At 34.2% G+C, this 26,741-nt stretch overlaps 1 protein-coding gene and 1 long non-coding RNA gene across 2 annotated transcripts; both read left to right on the forward strand.

Annotated features, from left to right (window-relative positions):
• The first annotated feature begins 9,653 nt into the window (after nucleotides 1–9,653).
• Nucleotides 9,654–14,524, forward strand: LOC139844691 (uncharacterized). The gene is made up of 4 exons (XR_011758066.1): nucleotides 9,654–10,079; nucleotides 10,465–10,558; nucleotides 13,094–13,275; nucleotides 13,877–14,524. It is a non-coding gene; the product is annotated as an uncharacterized lncRNA (long non-coding RNA).
• An 8,620-nt stretch (nucleotides 14,525–23,144) lies between these two features.
• Nucleotides 23,145–24,129, forward strand: LOC139842393 (uncharacterized). The gene is made up of 2 exons (XM_071832537.1): nucleotides 23,145–23,345; nucleotides 23,641–24,129. The coding sequence occupies exons 1-2, from the start codon at nucleotides 23,145–23,147 to the stop codon at nucleotides 24,127–24,129; spliced, it is 690 nt and encodes a 229-aa protein (XP_071688638.1).
• The last annotated feature ends 2,612 nt before the right edge of the window (nucleotides 24,130–26,741 follow it).

A 26,741-nucleotide genomic window follows, 5' to 3' on the forward strand; every position in this document is an offset into this window, starting at 1 on the left:
TAATACGAGCCGTCGTTGTCCACATTGGTTTAGAAAAACCTGGTGGTTTAGAGGTTCCCGGGTCATTGTTACAACTTAAGGACTTCGGGGGTTGACGATACATATAAAGTTCATCGGGGTTGGAATTAGATTTCTCTATTTTTATGCCCTTTCCCTTATTATTTTCTTTTGCCTTTTTAAATTCAGTTGGGGTAATTTCTATAACATCATCGGAATTCTCGTCCGAATCCGATTCATCGGAGAATTGGTAATCCTCCCAATATTTTGCTTCCTTGGCGGAAACACCATTGACCATAATTAACCTTGGTCGGTTGGTTGAGGATTTTCTTTTACTTAACCGTTTTATTATTTCCCCCACCGGTTCTATTTCTTCATCCGGTTCCGATTCTTCTTCCGGTTCCGATTCTTCTTCCGGTTCCGACTCTTCTTCCGGTTCCTCTTCGGGAACTTGTGAATCAGTCCACGAATCATTCCAATTTACATTTGACTCTTCATTATTATTAGGTGAGTCAATGGGACTTGTTCTAGAGGTAGACATCTATCACATAATATCAAACGCGTTAAGAGATTAATATATCACATAATATTCACATGTTAAAAATATATAGTTTCCAACAAAATTTGTTAAGCAATCATTTTTAAAGAAAACACGGTCGAAGTCCAGACTCACTAATGCATCCTAACAAACTCGATAAGACACACTAATGCAAATTTTCTGGTTCTCTAAGACCAACGCTCGGATACCAACTGAAATGTCCCGTTCTTATTGATTAAAAACGTTCCATATTAATTGATTTCGTTGCGAGGTTTTGACCTCTATATGAGACGTTTTTCAAAGACTGCATTCATTTTAAAACAAACCATAACCTTTATTTCATCAATAAAGGTTTAAAAAGCTTTACGTAGATTATCAAATAATGATAATCTAAAATATCCTGTTTACACACGACCATTACATAATGGTTTACAATACAAATATGTTACAACAAAATAAGTTTCTTGAATGCAGTTTTTACACAATATCATACAAACATGGACTCCAAATCTCGTCTTTATTTAAGTATGCGACAGCGGAAGCTCTTAATAATCACCTGAGAATAAACATGCTTAAAACGTCAACAAAAATGTTGGTGAGTTATATGTTTAACCTATATATATCAAATCATAATAATAGACCACAAGATTTCATATTTCAATACACATCCCAATACAAGTTGATTAAGTTATGGTTGGAATAGATTTGTTACCAATTTTCACGTAGCTAAAATGAGAAAAATTATCCAATCTTGTTTTACCCATAACTTCTTCATTTTAAATCCGTTTTGAGTGAATCAAATTGCTATGCTTTCATATTGAACTCTATTTTATGAATCTAAACAGAAAAAGTATAGGTTTATAGTCGGAAAAATAAGTTACAAGTCATTTTTGTAAAGGTAGTCATTTCAGTCGAAAGAACGACGTCTAGATGACCATTTTAGAAAACATACTTCCACTTTGAATTTAACAATAATTTTTGGATATAGTTTCATGTTCATAATAAAAATCATTTTCTCAGAATAACAACTTTTAAATCAAAGTTTATCATAGTTTTTAATTAACTAACCCAAAACAGCCCGCGGTGTTACTACGACGGCGTAAATCCGGTTTTACTGTGTTTTTCGTGTTTCCAGGTTTTAAATCATTAAGTTAGCATATCATATAGATATAGAACATGTGTTTAGTTGATTTTAAAAGTCAAGTTAGAAGGATTAACTTTTGTTTGCGAACAAGTTTAGAATTAACTAAACTATGTTCTAGTGATTACAAGTTTAAACCTTCGAATAAGATAGCTTTATATGTATGAATCGAATGATGTTATGAACATCATTACTACCTTAAGTTCCTTGGATAAACCTACTGGAAAAGAGAAAAATGGATCTAGCTTCAACGGATCCTTGGATGGCTCGAAGTTCTTGAAGCAGAATCATGACACGAAAACAAGTTCAAGTAAGATCATCACTTGAAATAAGATTGTTATAGTTATAGAAATTGAACCAAAGTTTGAATATGATTATTACCTTGTATTAGAATGATAACCTACTGTAAGAAACAAAGATTTCTTGAGGTTGGATGATCACCTTACAAGATTGGAAGTGAGCTAGCAAACTTGAAAGTATTCTTGATTTTATGTAACTAGAACTTGTAAAATATATGAAGAACACTTAGAACTTGAAGATAGAACTTGAGAGAGATCAATTAGATGAATAAAATTGAATAATGAAAGTGTTTGTAGGTGTTTTTGGTCGTTGGTGTATGGATTAGATATAAAGGATATGTAATTTTGTTTTCATGTAAATAAGTCATGAATGATTACTCATATTTTTGTAATTTTATGAGATATTTCATGCTAGTTGCCAAATGATGGTTCCCACATGTGTTAGGTGACTCACATGGGCTGCTAAGAGCTGATCATTGGAGTGTATATACCAATAGTACATACATCTAAAAGTTGTGTATTGTACGAGTACGAATACGGGTGCATACGAGTAGAATTGTTGATGAAACTGAACGAGGATGTAATTGTAAGAATTTTTTTTAAGTAGAAGTATTTTGATAAGTGTCTTGAAGTCTTTCAAAAGTGTATGAATACATATTAAAACACTACATGTATATACATTTTAACTGAATTGTTAAGTCATCGTTAGTCGTTACATGTAAATGTTGTTTTGAAACCTTTAGGTTAACGATCTTGTTGAATGTTGTTAACCCATTGTTTATTATAACAAATGAGATGTTAAATTATTATATTATCATGATATTATGATATATAATATATCTTAGTATGATGTATATACAGTTAAATGTCGTTACAACGATAATCGTTACATATATGTCTCGTTTCGAAATCATTAAGTTAGTAGTCTTATTTTTACATATGTATTTCATTGTTAATACACTTAATAATATATTTACTTATCATTTAACATAATTAACCAAGTGTATCAATATCTTAATATGATTCATATGTACCTAGTAAGACGTTGTTATAACGATAATCGTTATATATATCGTTTTCGAGTTTCTTAAATTAATAGTCTCATTTTTATGTATATAACTCATTGTTAAAATACCTAATGAGATACATACTTATAATAAAAACATGTTAACTATATATATAACCATATATATGTCATCGTATAGTTTTTACAAGTTTTAACGTTCGTGAATCACCGGTCAACTTGGGTGGTCAATTGTCTATATGAAACATATTTCAATTAATCAAGTCTTAACAAGTTTGATTGCTTAACATGTTGAAAACATTTAATCATGTAAATATCAATCTCAATTAATATATATAAACATGGAAAAGTTCGGGTCACTACATATGGTGAGGTTTTAGATATTAGAGTTTAGATATTATGGTTTAGATATTAGGGTTTAGGGTTTAGATTTAGGGTTTAGATTTAAGATTTAGATTGAGTTTTTAACACGAATGGTTTAGAGTTTAGGGTTTAGGGTTTAGGGTTTATGGAATAAACCCAAAACACCAAACCCTAAACCCTAAACTCTAAATCGGGCTAAATTTTACTTCACAAAACATGAAAAAAAAACGTTAACATTCTTCACGAACAATATTATCTTGAATGTTATTTTTGTCGATCGTTTTCCCGCCTAAATAATAACATTCATCACGAAGTGTCTTTTCTAAATGTTCATATTTTCGTGTGATCTTGATGCCTGAAAAAAAAATCGAAAAAAAATGAAAAAAAAAATTTGCTTCCCCCGCTTCCCCCCGATTGGTTACTTCCCCATTGATTATGCCCCATCTCTCTATATATTAAAGTAAACACACAATTGAGTGACAATTTCCATCAACTTTAAATCCTAGCTATCCAATCTTTTAACCACCTCTAATCATAGCCATCCATTTAAAATCCCTCCCTTAATCACGTGATTTACCTTGGATTAGCAATTAATCAGACTAAATTAACCCTCAAATAAAAAAAACGGACGGGATTTTGAAGGTAAATTAGGTTTTCTTTTTTCTCAATTCATCTGCAGAGAGTCACGCACAATTCTTCAGCCATATTTTCCTCTTTTCTTATCTATCGAACTCAATATGTTGTAATCAATAATCAAAGAATTGGAAGTCGATTCCAAGCCCTAATCGATTGATAGAAGCAAAGAATCGAAAATGGATTTCAAGAAGCAAACAATCAAAAATTGCTAACATCATCGCCGTGTTCGTTCGGTCCGACAATCATCGTCATCATCATCGTGTTACACTAGGTATTTTAGCGAATTTAATGTCTTGATATAGTTTTTACACTCAATTAAAATCGTTAAGTTTTTTTTTTTTTTAAAGTTGCATAATTTGTCAATCAGGAATTGGGAAAAATATATTCCAGTACCTTTATGTGTGTCGATCAAGTTTGTATAGGACGTTTCAATTTAATAAATATATTCTATTAATATATTTGTGTGATTAAAAAAAATTCGGATGAAGATAATCTAAAAATTTAGGGTTTGAAACTTATACTATATTTAGCTGTCATTTGTTACTTTTTCTTCTTTTTTGGGCACATCTCTTCCTTGTGGACACTTATTCAGTCTATCATGCATCAAGAAGTGGATTCAGTTACGCACTAACCGTCATGCTAAGGTGATTTTTTAAGTCAGCTATGTTAGTTATTGATTGATCTGTGTGGATGCAGTTAGCACTTTGTAACTTTATTACTTTAATTGTTTTAGTGTCCTCAATGCAATGCATTCGTTCGTCTCGAGGATGTGAGAAAGCTCTATGCATCACCGGTCATATTGGTGAATGAAAATCAGCCAAAGGTAACAGTTAAATAGCTATTAAACGGTCATGTGAGAACTAATGGTGTTAAACTAGCGATCGGTGTTTAATTACTTAGCTTGATGTAATAAGATCTTTGGAAGCTTATACGGTTATTTGTTTGCAGAAAGATGAAACGTCAAAAGCTGCGTTTTCGGAAGCTGAGGTAAATTGTTGACTTGATTTGTGTTTATATACACCAGTAGGCTGTGTGGTAAAAAAGTATGAATAGGAAAGTTTATCTGTTTGCCTGTTTATGTATGATGATGCTCAAATTACTCTATTATTATTATTATCATCTCGAAATCCATTTCAATGCATTTGATAATTTTGACAGGAGATTTAAAGGAATAAAGCAAAAAAAGCCAACAGAGAACAGTTTAGTGCAACTGCAAAAAATGTGAGTTTAAATATACAACTTCTGTCAAAATTTCAGTTTACTTAGCTTATATATGGTACTTTTGTTGGTTTGTATATATGTTTTTGAAAATTAATTTGTTTATGTGATTTATTTACAAAGGTGCGGGCTATTCTTTAGAGAGTATGCACAACGTTAATAAGGCTTTATCACCATGTCAAAAGATGTACCCGCTCATAAATTGTATTATACCTGATTTTTTGTTTAACTACATTTATTGCCTTCGTTTTTTCATATACATGTCAAATAGGTTGGTCAAAAATGGATTGGGTCAAATGGGTTGTTCAAGATATGGAGTGCAAATGGGTTGTCCCAAGTGTATATTAAAGTCCAAATCTTTATAAACGAGTCAAATGGGTTAATAAAAGGTAGTTTCGGTCAAATGGGTCGGTCAAGATATTGAGTGCAAATGGGTTGTCCCAAGTGTATTTTCAAGCACAACTTTTCACAAACAGGTCAATTGGGTAAGTAAACGGTGAATTGGGTCATGAGATGATACTTGTGGACTCTGAGGTAATTTATATATACTCATAAGGTTTTTTATATTCGTAGGAATATTTCTTTGTACCATGTTTGACCTATGTAACATATGTTGTTTTATGTACATTTGAGATACTTATACATATGTATTCATGTCAAACAACAGGGTATGAATAACATCTTTCGGAAGACTGTGTTTTTATAAATGTATAAATGTGTATTGTTTCTCATTATATCTCTTAAAATCAAAGTAGTTAATTAGTTAATGATAATAATAACGTAATTCATATAATCCTTAAGCTAATACATGGCCTGCTTCCTCATCTGGGTTCACGTTTTTTTTTTTTTTTTTTGGGATCTAATGTGTCATGTTTCATTGTTTTTGTGCATCAATATGCATGTTGTTAATGCATTAAAAGGTTAAGAAGTGGGTGTGATGTCTGGTGGTATGATTAATTTTATCTGCTATTTATAAGTAGTTTACTGATAATGGTAAAAGCTCCTTTATCTCTTCATAAAGCTTCTGCAGATGATGCTTCTGTATCGTTCTATTGCACCATTTGATAGTGCAAGTTAAAAATTAACTCCATGTTGGAAATAAACTGTAACTAATATTATTGTTACAAAGTCTATATAATATGGTATATAGAAGTATTTAGTCTAAACTAACATTTTTTTCTTATTCACACTTTGCAGTTTATTGACTATTTAACCACTTATTTTTGTTGTTCAACTACAAAAATAAGTTGTGGTCCTCAGGTGATTGTTACCATTTTATTTCAGGTATCATGCTCTTTATGAGGTCAATTCTGGTTTCATCGTAATGATTGTTCTCTTTTTGGCTATTTCAAAACGTCAACTTTGTAGTTTGATTGGGTTAGACGATTGTTAATGGTTAACTTTTGGCAACACCATGTTAGTCTCAACACTTATGGTCAATGGTTTTGGTGTCATGACTCTTCAAAAGGTAATAAATATATATATTTTTGTGAGAAAAATAAGTTCACCGAATTAAGAGTTTCTGAGGGGTTAAGTGTTTGATTGGTCATATGATTCCTTGCGGATGGGAGGGTTGTATTCTGTTCAGAAATAGCATACACCTTCAACTCAGATAAGATCCAACGCTCCCAATATTGTACATGGAATGAATGTTTCATATGGTTGACCTTGATAGTTGATAGTCTAATATCACATTTATAGTTGTTTTACTAATCCTCTTATTATATTATATTGTATTCTGAAGGAATATTGAAAATCTAATGATATTTTGTTATATTGTACTTTGTTAATTGTTATCAGGTGGTTAGTTCTAGACATTATCCTCCAATCTCTTCAGAGCTTCTGTGAGAACCCATTCACTAGAAGTGTAAATAATTGATTGCCTGAAATTCAGGTGGTGAATGAGTCCCACCATCTTCAAGTAATTCAATCTTCTTGCTTTATTATTTTGTCAATTTTTAGGGGTGGTGTCAGTAAGTCTCAATTTAATCAAGTCGTAAACATTGAACTAGACTAGATCACCGAGGTTTTGTATAACTTCTTGATTCATTTTCAGTTCACCCCACACACTTTGATATACGATATCATCATTAAATTGTATGCAATCGGTGACAAATGATGCCTAAAGATTCCGTTAGATGATTTAAATGGGTATTCTGACCTTTTGTCATGATTGTTGAGTAGTTTCAAGGTTATTTGCCTGATATATCTTAAATAAGAAATTCAGTGTTTAATTTTTTATTATTTTGTTTAGCTAAATTTTCACCCTATATCATATTAGGAAAAAAAATGTGGGTCTGATATATCTAAAAACATAAGTAGCCTTAATTGGAAGTGGCAGAAGGAGTAGGGAGAGCTGTCCATGTAAAGCTCAAAGATATATGGAATAATAGGACAGGCACTTGACGTTAACTTATTGTGTTTTTTTGTTTTAAACAGATCATAGGGAAATCATGATGAAAACACAGGCCAAACTTGCATATTGAAGAACAGAGTTTGGGGTTGTTCCTTTACACTTATTTTGAACCCTAAAAACATATGCATACCTCTCAACATCTGGTGTGCTTCCTCCTGTTTATCTCTGAATGACGACCAAAATACGACTTCATGGTGCGATCAGGTATCTTCAAATGAGTATTTATTTATTTTAACCTATATTGAACTACGAACTGTTAATCCTGTTTCACAATCAGTAACACATTCAATCGAAGAACATTAAGTTTTGTCGGATCGACACATGTGAACAGTATTCATGAATCGGGTTAGATATTAGGACCTTTATTTCACTTATTGTAAGGTTTTGAATTATGTGGTTCGATAATTCACTTATTTTAAGGTTTTGATTATTTGTTGCATTATTGTAACATTATGAAATCTGAACCAGGTTCTATTTTGTTGCTATACAGGATGCTGCTACTCGAATTCTCTCATAGACAGTCACCCATGTGACTGCCGTGTATGTCAACGGATTACCTAATTATGTGTTAAATACAATACAATTGGAAGTTGATATAAAGATATATATATATATATATATATATATATATATATATATATATATATATATATATATATATATATATATATATATATATATATATATATATATATATATATATATCAAGGTAATGTATTTTTTATCGGTTACAAAATTAGAACTTTTTTTTAACGCACACAAGGTTAATGATGAAATGCCAATGACAAATATTGAAAGTTTTGGATCCGTTAAAATTTTAATCAGGTGAAGGTGCTCAATGAAATGCCAATGACAAATATTGGCAGATTCAACGTTTTACAAGCGTTTGTTTCTTATTAGTCCCTTTAACTTAAATTCGGATCAGAAACTGACCAACATGTTGTCATTGAAATAGGTAATTGTTCTCACACTGATATGTGCCTGATCTCATAAAATTTAAGGACATTTTAAAACCTAATTTGAATGAATTTCTATAAGAAATTGCCAGCTCTGCTTTTGTTGTACCTAGAACCTTGCAATTAGTCAATGTCATTGCATCTCGGTGAAATTCTAAGTCTGATTCATTTTTTTCAACAAATTAAATCAGGTATAGTTCATTATATGTTACTCTTTCCTATTGTGGGTACAATTCTGCAAATCATTACAGAGAAGGGATACTTTTTATTTTCGATCTATGTTAATTATTATATTAATATATGTTTGTTTAATTGGTTTTACAGAATTGCAAATGGTTTGAGTAGCTACCGCGTATCTCCTATTGAGCTAGATGTCCACTTTTTATAGCTGAGTTTACACAAATATGACAAACTTTAGGGATGTTGTGCAATCAGGTATTTTGCCATAAGAACGACATTTTTTTCTTCCTTTTCAATCTAAGGTATAGGTATATCCGTATATAGTTAATTTGTGTGAGCTATAAGTTTGTTATTATTTGGGTACAAGTATCATATAGGTGCAGATTACACTATTTGAAGCAACAAACAATGAATCACCAAATTCTGTTATATTTGTTTTAGTTCGTAACAGCTATCTGTTGGATGCGGCATCCGCCATTCTATTTAGGTCATTTCCCAGTTTATAATATATTTCAGTTAGTTTTCATGTTATATTCCTTTTCAATTTATTCAACTAATTGTATACTTGTGTAAGCTTATATTATGGCAGTCTGACACATATCATTGACAATTACATGTACGATTAACCTTATACAAGTTGAACTTGAAGAGAAAGGCACCATCAGCCATAGACTTAAGCGGAATGGCTAAGGTGATGTACATTGTTCCAACTTACGATTAATTTGACTGTTTAAAATAGGAAGGATAACATATTACCCATCTACTATCAACACAACAAAAATTTTTGATCTCATTGGATGTCTCCAACCTCCCTCACACCATTTACTGCTCACATTTTGGTTGATTCTCAACCACACAATTACTCTACCGTCTGCGCTTACTCACCATACCCTCCACACCTTTTGTCTCCTTTCTGATGCATCTCTTCAACCCTTTCTTTCTCCCTTTTTTTGGGCGCCAATGTTAGCTTCGATTTCTTCTGTCCCTAATTTTTGGTGCTGGGTTAATAGACCAATTTCACGCTCTTTTTTCTTTTGCTTCTTTCCACTGACCTCTCGGAATTATAGTTTTTGATATTGGTATTTTAGGTTTACTGTTATGCTTTTTTGGTTTCTATGGCTTACCCTGGTGTCCTGAACTCGGTGTACGCTGTTGCTGTTTAGATTGTTTCATATGCTTTTGTTGCAGTTATTGGGTTATTTCGAATCTCAGGTTTCATCGGTTCTTCTATTTTTAAGCGCGTTTAAAGGGGAAGTGAAAGGCGAAGATCAAATACACAAGTGAAAAGAGGTTATCAGTCGGAAATAAAAGGTGATTTTGTTCATTTTATTTATTAATTTATACCGTTCTTTTGTTGAAGCACCGTGGAAACAGAAATTTCTATGCAGATTGAGTATGTGATATTTTAGGAATTTGTGTGTGTGTGTTGTTTTTTTTTTTTTTTTAAGTTTTTGAAGGTCTTAATACGAATTCAAGGTCTTATCATCTAAAGTTCACCTTTTAACTACGTTCGCTTGTCAGTTTTAGAAGAAATAAAAGATGACTTGTGGTTTCACAAATTATTAAATCTGAATTTCTAAACATTGATAAATTTTATTTATTAATTTCTATTTTTTATTCTTTTTTTAATTGTCAATTTTTGTTTAGATTGTTTTTGTACGTGTTTAATGTTGTCGTCATTGGGTTTTTTTTACAGATATATGAAGTTTGAAGAAGCGTTTAACAATTTAGTTAAAAAATTAGGGTTTCAGTTGAGAGATCGGCGAATCGAATGAAATAAAGAAAAGAAGGTACACTTTAACCCGAATTACACATATTTTTAGATTGGTATTATTTGTGTACCCATGTATTCCAAAATATGCATACAATTACTTTTATGATGCAGTGTTTTTTACCAGAGGTATTAGGGCATGAAATTGCACCAATTTACTCATGCATTTTGACTTTGACTGTTTTGTTGATAAAGTTTGATTTTTTTTTATAAATCGGATACTGCTATTCGTGTATCTGAACATAAGATGTAGTTACTTGATCTAGATGGACTTGATCTTAACATGTCAAACTGCGTATGGGTTGTTGTCGCTCATTTTTAGTTCATCTTGATGAGGGTCGATTGGGTTGTCTGGACCCATACACACTTTTGTTTGTTATTATAATTCATACATAAGTAATAAGGGAAAATGGCACCAAAATGCATTGAACTTTCATCAAAATCCTATTGTATGCATTCAACTTTCAAAAGTCCTATTATATGCATTCAACTTTATATTTTCTCCTATTGTATGCATTCAACCTGTTATAACAGGTTACCTTCTAGATCACCTTCTAAATATTAACATCTTTAGTCCCTCATATTTGTAAATTCTAATTTCATTAGTCCTTCTGTTAAATAAAACATTTATATCTTCATACATTCATCATCTTCATCTTGTCTAAATTATATATTAATTATATATCCATAAATAAGTGTGTAATATTGATCATTTTGTTGTAGTGCATCAACTTGACCAAATTATATATCAATTATATATTATAAAGCCTTAAAACTTTATTCAAGGTCACATGTTTATCTTAGAATCTTCTTGTCAAGACTTCCATTCTTCCTTAACAAAGTATTTGTGACTTTGGTCTTGCTCTATCTATTTTGGTGACACGATAAACATTGAACAGGACTGTTGTTCTCCAGATTGAAATAAATCCGTACGAGATTAACGTTTCGTACCTGGCTGCTGCTTTTGTTGGTGTATGTATATATATCTATACTCTCTTATTAATCTGTTACTGTGAATTCATTCTTACTATAAAGTTTGTTATATCTATGGCCTAGGGGATATTTAGCTTAGTGCCCTTTCCAAGATGTTACATCTTGGAGCTTATTCAAAAGAGGTTTATAAGTTAAAAGGCTGATAAGCATAAGTTGAATCTTGTAAGCTGAAAGAAAGCACCTGCTAAAGTATACAGTTTTGGGGTCCTTCATCACTAGTATGATATTAGAAATGATAGAAAAAATAGTCTCCAACCCAATCACATGATGTAATTTTTTTTTCTTCTAAAAATGTATAGGCATGTGCATACAATGAGATTACTAATTTACTATCGGAGTACACATGTTGTAGTTTTATATGTCATTAATAGGGAGCTAAGCTACTATGGTATCCGAAGATTTTTAACAGGCTTCCGTTTCGAAAATGATATGCTATTGTTAGTAATCAGATGAGATTGTAGAGTCTTGCAAAAAATCAAGTGCATAATAAGATGAAATAGTGGTGGCAATATGGGCGGATTGGGTGGGCTGAGTAATGGTTTAAAACAAGTACTAATTTTTAGTACTTGTTAGGTTCAGTTGGTCCGAACCGCAATTAAGTTTTTTACTTTCTTTTAGATGATTAATCTGTTAGTGATTATTATTTCCAACCTTTCTGCTAATGAGCAAATTATAATAGATTAATTAATACGTGGTGCTTGCCAGTTATTTTTTTATTTTTATTTTTTTTTTGTACAAAACAAAGGTTATATGCATTTGATTATTTGAATAAATCTTGAATGATGCTCAACCAATTTGAACGGTTTCTTTATTTCCTTGGCATAACCCATCAGGCTTGTTAGAGATGTAACATAATTTAAATTGACCAATCTATGAAATGGGGCAAAATTGCCACCTGTAGCTGACATGCACTCTTGAACTGCAAGTCTGCTTTCTGGTCTTTTAACTTGAAGCAGCAAGATGTAAACTCTGCGTAGCTGCAGTACATTTAAACGTCTTGCATGACATACAAATTGCATTTTTTTGTTTAACAGAAGGACTAATGAAATTAGAATTTACAAATATGAGGGACTAAAGATGTAAATATTTTGAAGGTGACCTAGAAGGTAACCTGTTATAATAGGTTGAATGCATACAATAGGAGAAAATATAAAGTTGAATGCATACAATAGGACTTTTGAAAGTTGAATGCACACAATAGGATTTTGATGAAAGTTCAATGCATTTTGGTGCCATTTTCCCTAAGTAATAATGCATCAACTAAGGATAAAAAATAATATAATAAGATAATTTGCTTCAGATTAGACTTGAATGAACTTCAACCCGTTTGACCCATTTAACTTGGGTCCATTTCAACAACAAAAAAATAGTCTGCATTTGCTTAGTCAAGAATTGAGAAAACACATGCGAAATTGAAAACTCATTGATATATCGGTTGAAATTTCCACTTCTAAAAATATTCTTAATGAGGTAAACAATTCGTCATTCATCTAAATTTAGTTTGTTTGACTTTAAAAGTTGATGATGACATCGATGTTTCATATGATTTGTGATACTACAGGAATGTGAAACTTGAGGCTGCATGCATAAAATTTTGTTGATGCGTTGGAACGAAATGGCCAAAGATGTGGCCAGAAAGAGTGATGTCACCACCGTATTGGTTAGAGAGTACTGATGTTGTTCTAAGATTCACACGGATTAGAAGACCCAATCAATTGCCGCACCTGAAATATTTGCTATAAGGTACATATCTATTTTTATATAAACTTGATTTTTATAATCTACTGTGTGAAACAGCAATTTTTACACAGTTCGTTTAAGAAGTTTGGCCTATATTGACTTTGATTTAGATCCTTACAAATGTGCAAAACTGACTTTAACATTACAATTGCATTTTAATATTACAATTTTATGGTTACAGTTTGACCCAAAAATAGTCTATCTGTAATTTGACCAAAAAATAGTCAATTTATTCAGTTGAGTAACTGATTTCATGATGTGTTAGCCTCTCAATTTTATTTTATATAACTATATTGATTAAAAGTTATATAACACTTCTAACTATAACCGCATCGATTTATTATAAATCTAACAAATACTATATAAAATATAATGATTGTTACAAGTCAATGATGATTCATCCCTATAAAAGAACCATGAATTCACGGGTCTTCAATTAGATTAAATGGTTTGGCGATTGTCAACACATTGGGCTCGATAAGATATCACCTGATATGGTGGGTATATAACTAACTTCCAAATTTTTGATCTATGATTGGATTTGTAATTCATCTGGAATCACTTTAAATCTTTAAAATAGATCTTTATTTACATGCACATGTAGGCCTAACATGATTGTTACAAGTCAATAATGATTCATCTCAATTTTGCTCGATGAGGATTGGTCCTACTCACGTGTAGGAGCTGCATTTAAAAGCCAACCGGCTGAACAGACAAGTTAGACGACTTGAGTCTCGACATTGATGAACTTTTAGCATGTTCATATCACTGCCCTGCTTGTGGCCCTAAACTAAATGGCGAGGTAAATAATTTATATTCAGTGTAATGTGAATAAATTGATAATCTGGGTTGGATAAAAAGAACGGATTTGTAATTTTTTTTAGGGTTCACAGTTGAAAAATATCTATCTTTCTTGCTAATTAGGATAAGTTACTCTATAGTACTGCTGTTAAAACAACTCAATAACCAAATTGGCAAATGTGTGTTCATCAGTTTAGTACCTTTGTATTTATTTTCTTTTTCTGATGATTTAATACTTGCTTGTGTTGCTCCAGGAACCAAATGTTTCATTGTATAATCTTTCATATTTATTGTGCATTATTGTTGGTTTGTAATTGTAATTTCTATGGTTTTTGCAAATTTAGGATTGATGTTGGTTTATGTTTTACTATTTACACTTAATGGATTTGGTGTAATGTCTAAAACGCTGTGTAATCTCTAAACATCAACTTATTTGATTTGAGATACTTATCAATTTTAACTTAAAGTTTTTTGACAACATATAACATTTTGTTCTTTTAAATCTTTCTTCATACTGTTAAGTAGGCATATCTGATCATTATATTTCAGTACTAACATATTTACATGTTAGAGGACCTCGTGTTGTGATTTTGAAGCTTGAGATTTTGGTGAATAGGTTCATTGTGAATTTGTCCAAAAAAAAAAAGGTATAAATTTAGACAGTTTAGAAGTGGCTTTAACTTGGAGTATTACTTTCAAACCTATGTATAAAAATAAAATAATACATTACTACGAATTATTGAGATATAGGTTAATTATTTGTCACAAATGGGTCAAATATAAATTTTAGCTAAAGGGGAACGATGCATGTTTGTTCTTTTTATGCACAAATAATATGGTATGAACTCAAGTTTGCAAACTGAATGGGTTGGGTTATCCCAAAAACTTATTGACGATATTTCCGACTCCCAACAACAATTATTATATCAAACATAACTACATAAATTTATAATCTCTTTTTATAAAGTCTTAGCCTTATAAATATTAGCCTTATAACTACATTATTGTTTTATTGACAAAAAAATCTACACATTATAAATCATGTAGCATTGTATTCAGCTAATTTACTATAAACTTAACAAATACTTATTAACATATAATGATTCTAACAAATCAACACATGTTCAAAACTTACTGATCCTGCCTTACCATAAATATTATTTCTTTATAAACACTCACATAGCTCCGCGAATTCGTGGGTCTTCAACTTATAATATGTTTAACTTTTAAAGTTTTTTTAAAGACATATATGGTTTATTTTACAGTAAATACAATAAACACAAAAAAATTATTTCTTTACAAACACTCACATAATCCCGCGAATTTGCGGGTCCTCCACTAGTTATAACTAGTCCGGATCCGGCCCGTGCGATGCGGCGGGGCTTTCGGCCTGTGTATTCATATTTAACGTAGCGTTGTGTATTTACATAGGGGAAAACGGCTCATGTCTTAAGCGCCGTTTTAGATGTCGTTGTCTTAAGCGTCTTTAAAAAGTGTCCGTTTCGAACGTAGTTAGTTTCGTTTTGTTCATAAAAAAATTTCGAGTGTAACGGTGCTGTCGGAAAAATTTAACTTGCGGCGAACAGAAAGATACGGGTTGTCGTTGTGTTAAGCGTTTTTTAAATAGTGTCCGTTTCGCGTATAGTTAGTCCCGTTGGGTTCGTGAGACTTTTTCGAGTTGAACGGTGGTCTCAGAAAAATTTAACTCGCACCGAGCGAGAAGATAGGACCCGTTATAAATTTGGGGGAATTAGTTTATTTCATTTTAATAAAGTTATATGTTTACACTTTCTATTCCTGGAAAAGTGTAAACCTGAGGGGTTATTATGTAAATGGAGTCGAAGTTGTGAGACTAATTGTAGTATGAACGCAAACTCAAAACTACAATCGAAAACAGCTGAAACCGTATATAACGGTTAAAATTATATTAAATAGATAAATAAATAATCATCAACACCAACAACAATCTCACCATCATCAACACCGTTCTACTAAATCTTTGCAAAGCACTAGATAAAGTATTCATTAAATACTTTGCAAAGAACATGAAACAGAGACATCAAGTCACAAATTATTTCTTTCTATGTTTGTCATTCTTAATTTCTTTCTTTATAAATCACACAATTCCTTTCTAAATCACACAAATCCTATATCTAAGTCAGGATTCCTTCACATGAACACTGAAAATCGGAAAAGAAGAACAAGAACCATAAAAGACGAAGAACTGAAGAATAGCTGGAAATCATTATGTGAACACTCAAGGCCGTCGTTCCCTTTTGTTTCAGATCTAACCATGGTATCATGGTCGTCGTTCAAGAGTGGTTGCACGCAACAGGGATACGATGGCTGCAGCGGTGGCGGTACAGTTGCGGTTGTTGGGTTTAATCGACCAGATCTTAACTCGGATCTGTTGAGATTTGTTTATGTTTAGGACGTTACTTTCACATCTTGTTTATCTAGAATTTATATTTAATTAAATAGTTTATTAGAGAAAGCAAATATGTTTGTTTATCTAATCCTATTGTTCATAAAGAATGGTGTTCTTGACCTGACGATGATGATGATGATGCCATAGATACTGGTGTTTAGGTAATCAAGTTGATCCTTTTTTAAGATGGTCCAATGAGAACAGGAGCATTATTAATATGAGGAGTAACTTTCAGTTTTTTTTTTTTTTTTTTTTTTTGTCACTAACTAGGTTTCGAACCCTCGATTCGCGCCGAAAGTTCGGTTTTTAATGTCTTTTATTGCGTTTAGTTTGTAAAATTATTTCGAGGCTAAAGATGATGTCGTTGAAGTGCAACTCGAGTCGAACTAAAATGTATAGCTCGTAAAAGATTTAAATGTTATGTTAAATTAACAATATATGCACATCTCCGCATTTCGCTATGAATTGTCGACTTTTAAAAATTTAACGCAAAATCAACGTGTATGAAAAGTAACCCAAATATTAGCGTTTTTTTAAAAAGCGTTCGTTTTGCGTATAATTAGTGACATTGTGTTCCTAAAATTATTTCGAGTTTAACGATGGTGTCGGAAAAATTTAACTCGTTGCGAGCGAGAAGATATGACCCGTTGAAGATTTGGTGAGTTTATTTAAGATTTTTTTTTTATGAAAATGGTCATTTGACACTTACCCCCTGTTTGGGGGGTCGATTTGAATTTTTTGAAAAAGTCTAGGGGTCTTTGTTGGTGAAATGAAATTTAAATAATTCTAAAAAAAAATGAAAAATCGAAAATACCCCTAGTTACTATTCAATTCCACTATTTTACATACGTAGATATAATTCAACTATTAGTTTGTTTCCATGAGAATATAGAGATGGCAAATTGGTCTTGTGGCCCATATCTAATTAGCTTTCAAAAAAAATGAGGAATTAAGAAGGAATTAACATTTCGAGAAAAAAAACTGGTGTGTTTTTTTTTTTTTTTCTTTTTAAAAAAAATTAGGGTTTGCAAATTTGGGGAAGAACAAGCTTAGCAAGAGAAGGTTTCAGATTTAGATGAAGAAGAAGAAGGTTAAAAAGACATATTTACCCTCACATGCAAGGCACATGTCAAGAGTTAACTACCTTTTTAACGGAATTTAGACGGAGGGATTCGGATTGCAAAATTAAGATTATTAAAGGATGCGAAAATCCAAATTAGAAAGCAAGGGATGCTGTTAGCTATAAATAAATGGGTTAGAGTCACTCACGAGTACGGCCGTACGGGTAGGTACTAACGGTGATTTCTAAACCCACCCACTCAATCATTTTATTTATTATAGTAAGAACGTTACAGTCTTACCGTCTTTCAGAAGAAAAATTTCATGGCGAATCTATACAGGCATTACGTATATTAACTTTTTTGATGAACTCAATAAAAATATTTTGCAGCTTATGGAAATCAAATCATTGACCTCATCTATAGTTAATATTAAAATGCTATATTAAAATGCTATAATTACGTATGGTATATAATGATTTGTATTTAATTCACTTAATACCTAAAACATATTATTAAACTGTTTCGTTTAAACAAACCTGTGGTTTCACGGGTCATTTCACTAGTAAGAAGTTAAATCATCACCAATACACCAACATATTAAGGTTAGCTAAAGTAAAATAATTTATAAATAACATTCCTTTTTTAGTTTTGTATAAAATAGTATAAAATAAAATACAAAATGAGATGAAGAAAATGTTATAATTGAGACTTTATTGATAAATTTGTGTATTTTGTACAAGCTGAAGACATTTGGATTTTTTTTTTTTTTTTTTTTTTTGAAAGGCAAGTAATTTTATAAATGAAGGGAAATATACAACTAGCAAGAAGCTAGAAAATACAACGAACCCACGACGAAACAAAGCACGAAATATAAGCTACCTAACCACACACCGCAAAAATGCTAAACACGAAGAAGAACGAAGAAAAAAACTCAAATGAACCTAAAAAAAGACGATATAACTCAAAACAACACGAAAACATAACCACGAGTGTGAGCTAAACTCAAGGAGTCGGTGACACGAAACATGGAACCTTAACCATAGCCAACTAAGAATCCGAGTCCGAGGAAATAGTATCACAATTGCAATCACAATCGCAATCATTTTTGCAATCGCAATCGCTATCACAATCGCGATTGCAATCATCATCGTCCTCATCCGAGTTCTTCATTAGATCATCGATAATAATCCTTGCATACCAAGTACGTTTTTCACGACATTTTTTACGCTTTAATTGTTTTCTTCCATGAACGTACTTAATAAAATGATTTTTGATTAAAGGTCTAAATATTCGCTTCTTATATCGAAAACGAACCACCGAGTTACATCCGTCTACTGAAACACCATTCATAATATTCGTCCCACTAGAAACTTCAACCAAATTAATGGACTCATATTTTAATTTTCCCATGTCAACCCCATGTTCACCCGGTACAGACCCCTCTACTGCACCATTTGAACCAAGCTTTGTCTCATCCACGGGCCCAATAGAATTACCCAAGTTTGCTTTTTTTGACCCAAACTCTAACGGTCCATCAGCTTGGGGTAAAGAATGATCTACCACATTTTCATTTTTTGAAAAGTCTGCAGGCCACTTTTACGGGATTATCACCAAAATGCCCTTTTTTTTTAAGCTTGTTGACTGACAGCCCTAAAAAAAAAAAGTTTGACAATTTGCCCTCGCAAGGCGCAAGACAGCTTGCGTCCTTGCGACCTTGCGTCTTTGCGTCTTTGCGACGTTGCGACGTTGCGACCTTGCGTGTAGCAGTAAAAGAACTAGTTAAATGATCAGTTTGCGTTCACTGTTCCCACACACATACGCAAACTCCTCTCTGGTGCCCTTTCGCTCGTCATTCGCAAGATCCAAACACTCGCAAATCACTCGCAAAATCTTCATCATCATCCTCACGTCATCCTCCTCACATCTTCATCGTTACTAGATCTTCTTCATCCTTCCATCTTCGATCTTCCCGAGTACAAGCGAGCTTCTACGCCACCAACATCATCGAATCACCATCATCGATCACTATGTCTCAAGAACATGTTAGATTTCTTAGATCTATGTTATATTATTCGATCTACTTCATAGTGCTTAGATTTATGTGCTAAAACAAAGTTTTTAACAAAGTTTTTGCACTCTTTGCACGCCAACTGTTCGAAAAAATGTGTCAACGAAATTTGTTTGTATTTTGTGTTTTTGATTGTATATTATTGAGATTGCGTACGATACCCAGGAATTTTTGCTAGATTCAAGTTGTGTAACTCTTTTGCTATGTAGACGCAAGACAATCCTTGCGTCCTTGCGTATGCCTCACAATGTACGCAAGGTGATATTTGCGACCTTACGTTTTCTATAATTTTACCTTTGCATGTGCACGCAAGGTAACCCTTGCGTCCTTGCGTCTTGATCATAAGTTACGCAAGGTTAACCTTGCGTCCTTGCGTCTTGCACATCTGTTACGCAAGGTTAACCTTGCGTCCTTGCGGCCTTGTACGCAATCTATGTCTTGCTTGCTTGCGTCTATGTGATTTTCTTCTGTTGTTCTTCTGACTTTTACAGGGGTATGTGGAAGGTAAATTGACCATGAAGAATATGTTGACCGTGATTCCTCAGGTCAAGAAAATGTTGATTGAGAGACAAGAAAAATTATTTAGAAGTACATGCTTTGGTCCCTGGTTAGATCTTTCATACACGGATAATGATCCTGGCCTAGTACATGCCATGCTCCAACGGAAATGTGAGCGTTCAGCAAAATTAGATGCTAGTAAGTACCCTGAAGAGCAACAAGATATATGGTTTCATTTTTCTCCTAATTTTATGATTAGAATTGGTCGGCGTGAATTTTGTTTAGTCACCGGCTTTATGTTTGGTAGCCGGACGGACATGGCACATTACATCCCTCGAAATTATGAATCTAAGACCGCACCCATTAGACGACGTTGTTTTCCAGAACGTCCCGATGCCAGCAACATTTTGGTTAGTGATATACAAAACATCCTTATCAAAAAAACAAGGTGATGTAAAGGTTCCCAAGGTTAGTGACGATGATATTGTTCGACTAGCTATAATTTTGATCGTAGAGAGAGCGTTTATGGGGAAGCAGGGGCAACATGTGGTTAGTAAATAGTTTCTATGGTTGGTTGAAGATTTTAATAAGGTGAACACGTACCCATGGGGGTCTCGTATTTGGGATGCTACTTACTCAGCGGTGAGCGAAGGTTTTGAGGTTCGAGAAAGCCAATTAGAGAGTGGGGGTGGAAAGGCTTACACTTTGGCTGGTTTTATGTGGGCATTTAAGATTTGGATCCTCGAGGCATACCGTCGTACCATTAAGAGTTTTGCAACCAAAACTGATAAGGATGGAGTACCAAGAGCATTATTTTGGAAGCGTTCATCTGCTGAAACCTTTACAGTGTCTGACTACCTAAAACTTCTACATATAATGGTTAGTTAATATCTCCAAGAGCTTTTTATATAGTGTATATACAGCAGTTTCTGTTTTAACAGAGCAGTTTTGTGTGTCGCATGAGGACGCAAGATACACCTTGCGTCCTTGCGTGCGTCGCAAGGATATCCTTGCGTCCTTGCGTGTGAACCCTGGGTTATACTTGTTACAGGGGCAAGAATCATGCTTGCGTCCTTGAATGTGTCGCAAGATGATCTTTGTATTCTTGCGTCTAGACGCAAAATGACTTTTGCGTCCTTGCGTCCTTTTGTTTTTACTAATATAACTTCATTTCAGGATGATTGTCCGAAGAGAAAAAGACCTTTTCGTTCCCTGCACCCATCTGAGACAGAGAGAGGTTGTCGATGGTGGATCCAGAGTTCCTCTTACTTTCAAGGAGATGTTGTTGAAGACGAGAAAAATACACAAGATGATAATCAAGTTGAAGAGGAGTTGGGTGGCAGTTTGAAGGAATTATTGCAGGAGGAGTCAGAGCAGACCTCGGACCCTCATCCAACACAAAAAGGCAACAATTTGCAGGAATTGTTGCGTATGGTTAATATGCTGACTAAGAGGGTGGATGATCAAGAAAAGGAGTTGGCTGATTGTAAAAAGAAGCTTGATGATCATGAAAAACATTTGAAAGAACAGGAACACCAGGAACATCAGGTAAACTAGGCGCATTTTTTTTTGCGACCTTGCATCTTGCCTGTTATGTTGGCGCAAGGTTTTACTTGCGTCCTTGCGCCTGATGTTATATCAGACGCAAGTACCATCTTGCGTCCTTGCGTCTTTATTGTAATTTAGGCGCAGGTTGTACTTGCGTCCCTAACTCAGACGCAAGGACTTACTTGCGACCTTGCGTATGGCTACTTTTCTTATTTTTTGCGTTTTGTTCATTATAGTATGTTGATAACGAGGATGCATATGTGGATCCTCGATCTTTCTCTGACAATGATACATCTCCGAGGGTTGTTAGACGTGGGAAAAGAGAAAGAAGGCCCACTCATTTTTTAAATTCCCCTTTCACAACACCGGGCTACAGAAAACCATTGGAGAAGGTATGTCTGTAACATTCACCAGACGCAAGGTTTTCCTTGCGTCCTTGCGCCTGATGTTTATAAGACCTTGCGTTTTGCGTCTTGGTATACGCAAGATATATCTTGCGTCCTTGCGTATGTTTGCTGACTCATAGATTATATACAGTTGTCTGACGAAGTAGCTTCTAGAGTAAAAAGGCTGAAAGTTTCTCATCAAGGGACTAAAGAAGCTGAGAATGTGTTGCCAATGGAAACTGAAAAGCCTACTGAAAAAGGGGCTGAAAAAGCTGTTGATAAACAAGATGAGAACGTGGCTCTGGTGTCTGAGGAGATTGAGCAAGGAGTTGATTTGCCATTGGTTAATGAAGCAGAAAAACAAGCAGACCAGCAGGAGGTTAGTGAATGACGCAAGGATCACCTTGCGTCTTTGCGTCTTCTTCATTGTTGGACGCAAGGATTACCTTGCGTCTTTGCGTATACTTCACTGATGGACGCAAGACCTATATTGCGTATTTGTGTTTGCATTACACCGACGCAAGACAATTCTTGCGTCTTTGCGTCTTTATTACTACTTTTTTTTTTCAGAAAAAGGAAAGGAAGAGAAAAAGGAAGGAAAAGGATTGGGTTGGTGAGGAGGAAATTTGGTCAATGGTTGATAAATTTATAAACGATCAAGGAACTTTGCAACCACCACCACCAAATGCATGGAGAGATCAAAGGAAGCATGTGGGGCCAGCAAAAGATTTGAAATCACTAATCCTCAATAAGCAAGATACGCGTTGCATGTTCATTTTCCAAAATGAAACCTTCCTCTTCCTTGATACTGAGTTTTGGAAACGTTTATTGGGAATTGCATTTTCTGGTTATTTGGAAAACATAGTAAGTTTGTTAATAATTATAAACTTATGCATGTTTTGTTTTGTTTTGTTTTTAGCTTTATAACATTCATAATCAACTTGATATGATTATAGCATATTGATGGATGGGCTACCTTCCTGTTGAGATTTCGGCAGAGGTTTCTGCCCCGAGCTAGCCAGATGTCCTCGAGTCCTCAGTTTCCGATTGCAGATTATACATGTAGTTCTCGATGGATGATTATGCCATTGGGTTTCCTCAATCAACTGGAGAAATTCAAGTCCTTTTATGATGATGACACTCAAAATGAGGAGGAGAAGGGGGATACATCTAATCCTGAAGCAGAGGGGATCATTAAATTCAATCCCCCAGATTATATGTATTTGATTGGTCTTGGGGATGGTAGTGATGACCTTTATCCATCCTGGGCTGAATGTGATAAGGTTAGTCCTTTTTTTTATATAAACTATACATTTTGAGTAAACTGTAATAGGCGCAAGACAAATCTTGCGCCCTTGCGTCCGTTCGCAAACACTCTCTTGCGTCCTTGCGACCCTCGCAAGATTAACCTTGCGTCTTCATTATGGACGCAAAGTAAAATTTGCATCCATGCGTCCACCCGCAAGGTAGACCTTGCGTCCTTGCGCCTGACGCAAGGTCTACCTTGCGTCCTTGCGTGTCTCGCAAGGTCAACCTTGCGTCCTTCCTTATTGACTTTTTATGTTTCTTTTGTTGCAGATTTTGATTCCAGTACATTTTTCAGATCCTGAACATTTTATACTACTCACTTTGAACTTAGATGAACAGAGAGTATTAGTCTATGATAGTTTAAAGGGTTGTTTGAAAAAAGGTCAACTCGAGGCTGTCTTCAAAAACTTATCAGACAACTTGCCGTTATATTTGAAGGCTATTGATTACTTTAACAAGAAGCAGGACTCACAAATTGTTGACTATTATGAGAACAGAGAAGATGTAGAGTTGATGATCGAGGATGCACCGTATGTGCCAATGCAGAGTGGTGGCCATGGTGATTGTGGTGTTTGGGTCTGCCTTCATATGGAGAGGATATTTTTTTGTTGGGATAAGATTGACAACATTGGAGACCCTAAAAAGGCTGCTAAGGACTATAGAATTCGAATGGCAAGAACATTCTTCCGTGCACGCTTTGATACACAGGAACCACCACCACCAGAGGACCAGAGGACCCAAAGGTTGTTAATTAGTTAACTTGTAGATGTAATTATTATACAGTTTTTAGGTAAAACATGTAATTTTTGTATGTAAATAATCTGGGACAGACGCAAGGCCTTTTTTGCGTCCTTGCTTCTGGTTTTTTGACAGACGCAAGGTGTTTTTTTGCGTCCTTGCGTCTCTTTAAATGGCTTACGCAAGGTTTTGTTTGCGTTCTTGCGTATGTTTGAAGACTTACGCAAGGTTATGTTTGCGTCCTTGCGTCTCTTTAAAAGATATACGCAAGTTGATGTTTGCGTGCTTGCGTATGTTTCATGACATACGCAAGGTATTGTTTGAAAAGTTGCGTCTTTTTTAAAGACAGACGCAAGTTATTGTTTGCGTATTTGCGTGTGTTTGATGACATACGCAAGATTTTTCTTGCGTTCTTGCGTCTGTATGTAGGTCAATCTATGACACATATTTAAACAACTAACTGAGACTGATAAACATAAAAACAAACTGAGACTGATAAACAACAAACTGAGACTGATAAACAAGCAACTAATTCTGGTCCCCTAATTCTGGTCTAAATCGTACGTTTGATAAAATTGAGACTGATAAGCTTGCGAAGGTTCGACTTTCTCTTTCGACTTTGACTTTGATTTTGAGGCTGTTTTTTTAACCCTCTAAGAAGTAGATTCACCGGTTAGGTCATAAGAAGCGCTACATGTTGTTCGGTTATGACCTACTTGCTTGCAACGAGTACATGTTCTTACTTTATTTTCAGTTTCTTCACCTTGAGATGGAATCCGATCGGTACTTTTTGGGCGTCCAGGTGCTCTTTTCTTTTGAATTGGGGGCTTTACGATTTTCAAGATCTTGGGCCCTGGATCGGACCATTCGGATCGATGGGGCAAAGGAAGGATGTGTTCGGAATATGTATTTATATAAGTTTGAGACAAGAACCAATGTGATACATAACATGTAACATCTTCCACTCCGAAGAGTCGTGCTGCTGCCAATACATGTCCGCAAGGTATGCCTGATAATTGCCATTGCCCACATGTACATGTTCTATCTTCTAGATTAACGAGGCCGTTTTTCCTTCCATCACGCACCTCTATTAGATTGTTTGTCGATGGAAATGCTTGCCATCTTCTTGATTTGTTCGTCCTCTTACCTAATTTACGTTCAACATATGGAGTAACCGTTGAAGTGAGACTAACTGCTTTGTTGTGATGTTTGAAAAACCAATCCTGTATAGAAGCGCGAAAAAATTCCAATAACATGCAAACTGGTAGTTTGCGAGCATGTTTGGATAGAGCGTTAATAGACTCTACACTGTTGCTAGTAAGGTATGCATACCTAACATGACCAGCATGACTTCTGGACCATTTGTTGAAACCAACGTCATTTAGATACTTGTGAGACGCTTTTAATCTTCGTTGAAATACACTAACATGATCTTGAAAATCTGACAAACGATAAGCCTTAACCATTTTCCAATAGTGCCATTCAAAATATTTGAATTTGTTGGACATCGTTTTTACGTTCATGAATAGATGACGTGCGCAAAAAGAGTGAAAGGCTTCAGGAAACACATTTGAAATACCATATGCTATTGAAGGAGCACGATCAGAAATAAAGGTAATCTCTGACATACGATTACTCATACCACAACTCTCTAAATGATCTCTTAGATTGCCAAAAAACCATGACCAAACTTCGTTTGTCTCGCCTTCACCAATTCCATAAGCCAATGGCAAAATTCCGTTATTGGCATCCATTGCAACAGCGACTAAATTTGTACCCAAGTATCCAGCTTTCAAATGTGCACCATCAACGATGATAATAGGGCGAACATTTTGGACAAATGATCGAATCTGCACGCAAACAAATCAAATGAGATTGCTATTAGTTTAAGATAAAACAATTGTAGGATGAGTGATACTTACAACTGCGCCAAAGGACATGTAACACATCACGAATCTATTTTCATTGTCAGTCACCACATTTGTCATGCTTCCTGGGTTATGAATCTTAATGTTATGAAGATAAATGGGAAGCATTCGGAACGAGTCATCCATACTGCCACGAAGCATCTCTATTGCATGACACTTGGCTCTCTATGCTTGATTGTAAGAAATGCTCACCCGAAAACGGTTGCCAACATCATCACGTATATCTTTTGGATTATAGTCTCGATTTGCAGCTTTGAACGATTCCATCAGAATACTTCCTAACACCTTTTTGGAAGCATGTTTATTATTTCCCATAATTTGGGTACGTGAGCATGTGTGTACGTCATGCAATTTCTTTACGATGAAGTTGTCAGTGTGGCGTATTTTGTATGCACTACATTTCCACTCACAATTTGGCAACATGCATTTAGCAGTGAATCGAGATTTGTCAGACTTTACAGGCTTAATTTGAAAGTTTTCTTCAAGACATTTTGTGTATAGATGGTTTACAAAATCATCCTTGTTTAAAAAAGTTTGTCGAACTTTAATCAAATCGGATACTCTATAACTGGTTGTTATTTGGCTCGTAGATTCAGTCTCTTGGTCATGCTCACTCAATAAAAGTGGCATATTCCAGAATACATCCTTTTTTTCTTCCTCTTCTTCATTTTCATCTTCATCTTGATCTTCTCTGTCATTTTCTTC

Source organism: Rutidosis leptorrhynchoides, chromosome 4, assembly GCF_046630445.1.
Source record: "Rutidosis leptorrhynchoides isolate AG116_Rl617_1_P2 chromosome 4, CSIRO_AGI_Rlap_v1, whole genome shotgun sequence".
NCBI lineage: Eukaryota > Viridiplantae > Streptophyta > Magnoliopsida > Asterales > Asteraceae > Rutidosis > Rutidosis leptorrhynchoides.

Coding starts and splice junctions, on each gene's coding strand:
- LOC139842393 (XM_071832537.1), top strand. CDS start 23,145: ATGCCATTGGGTTTCCTCAATCAACTGGAGAAATTCAAGTCCTTTTAT. Junction 23,346..23,640: donor CCTGGGCTGAATGTGATAAG/GTTAGTCCTTTT, acceptor CTTTTGTTGCAG/ATTTTGATTCCAGTACATTT.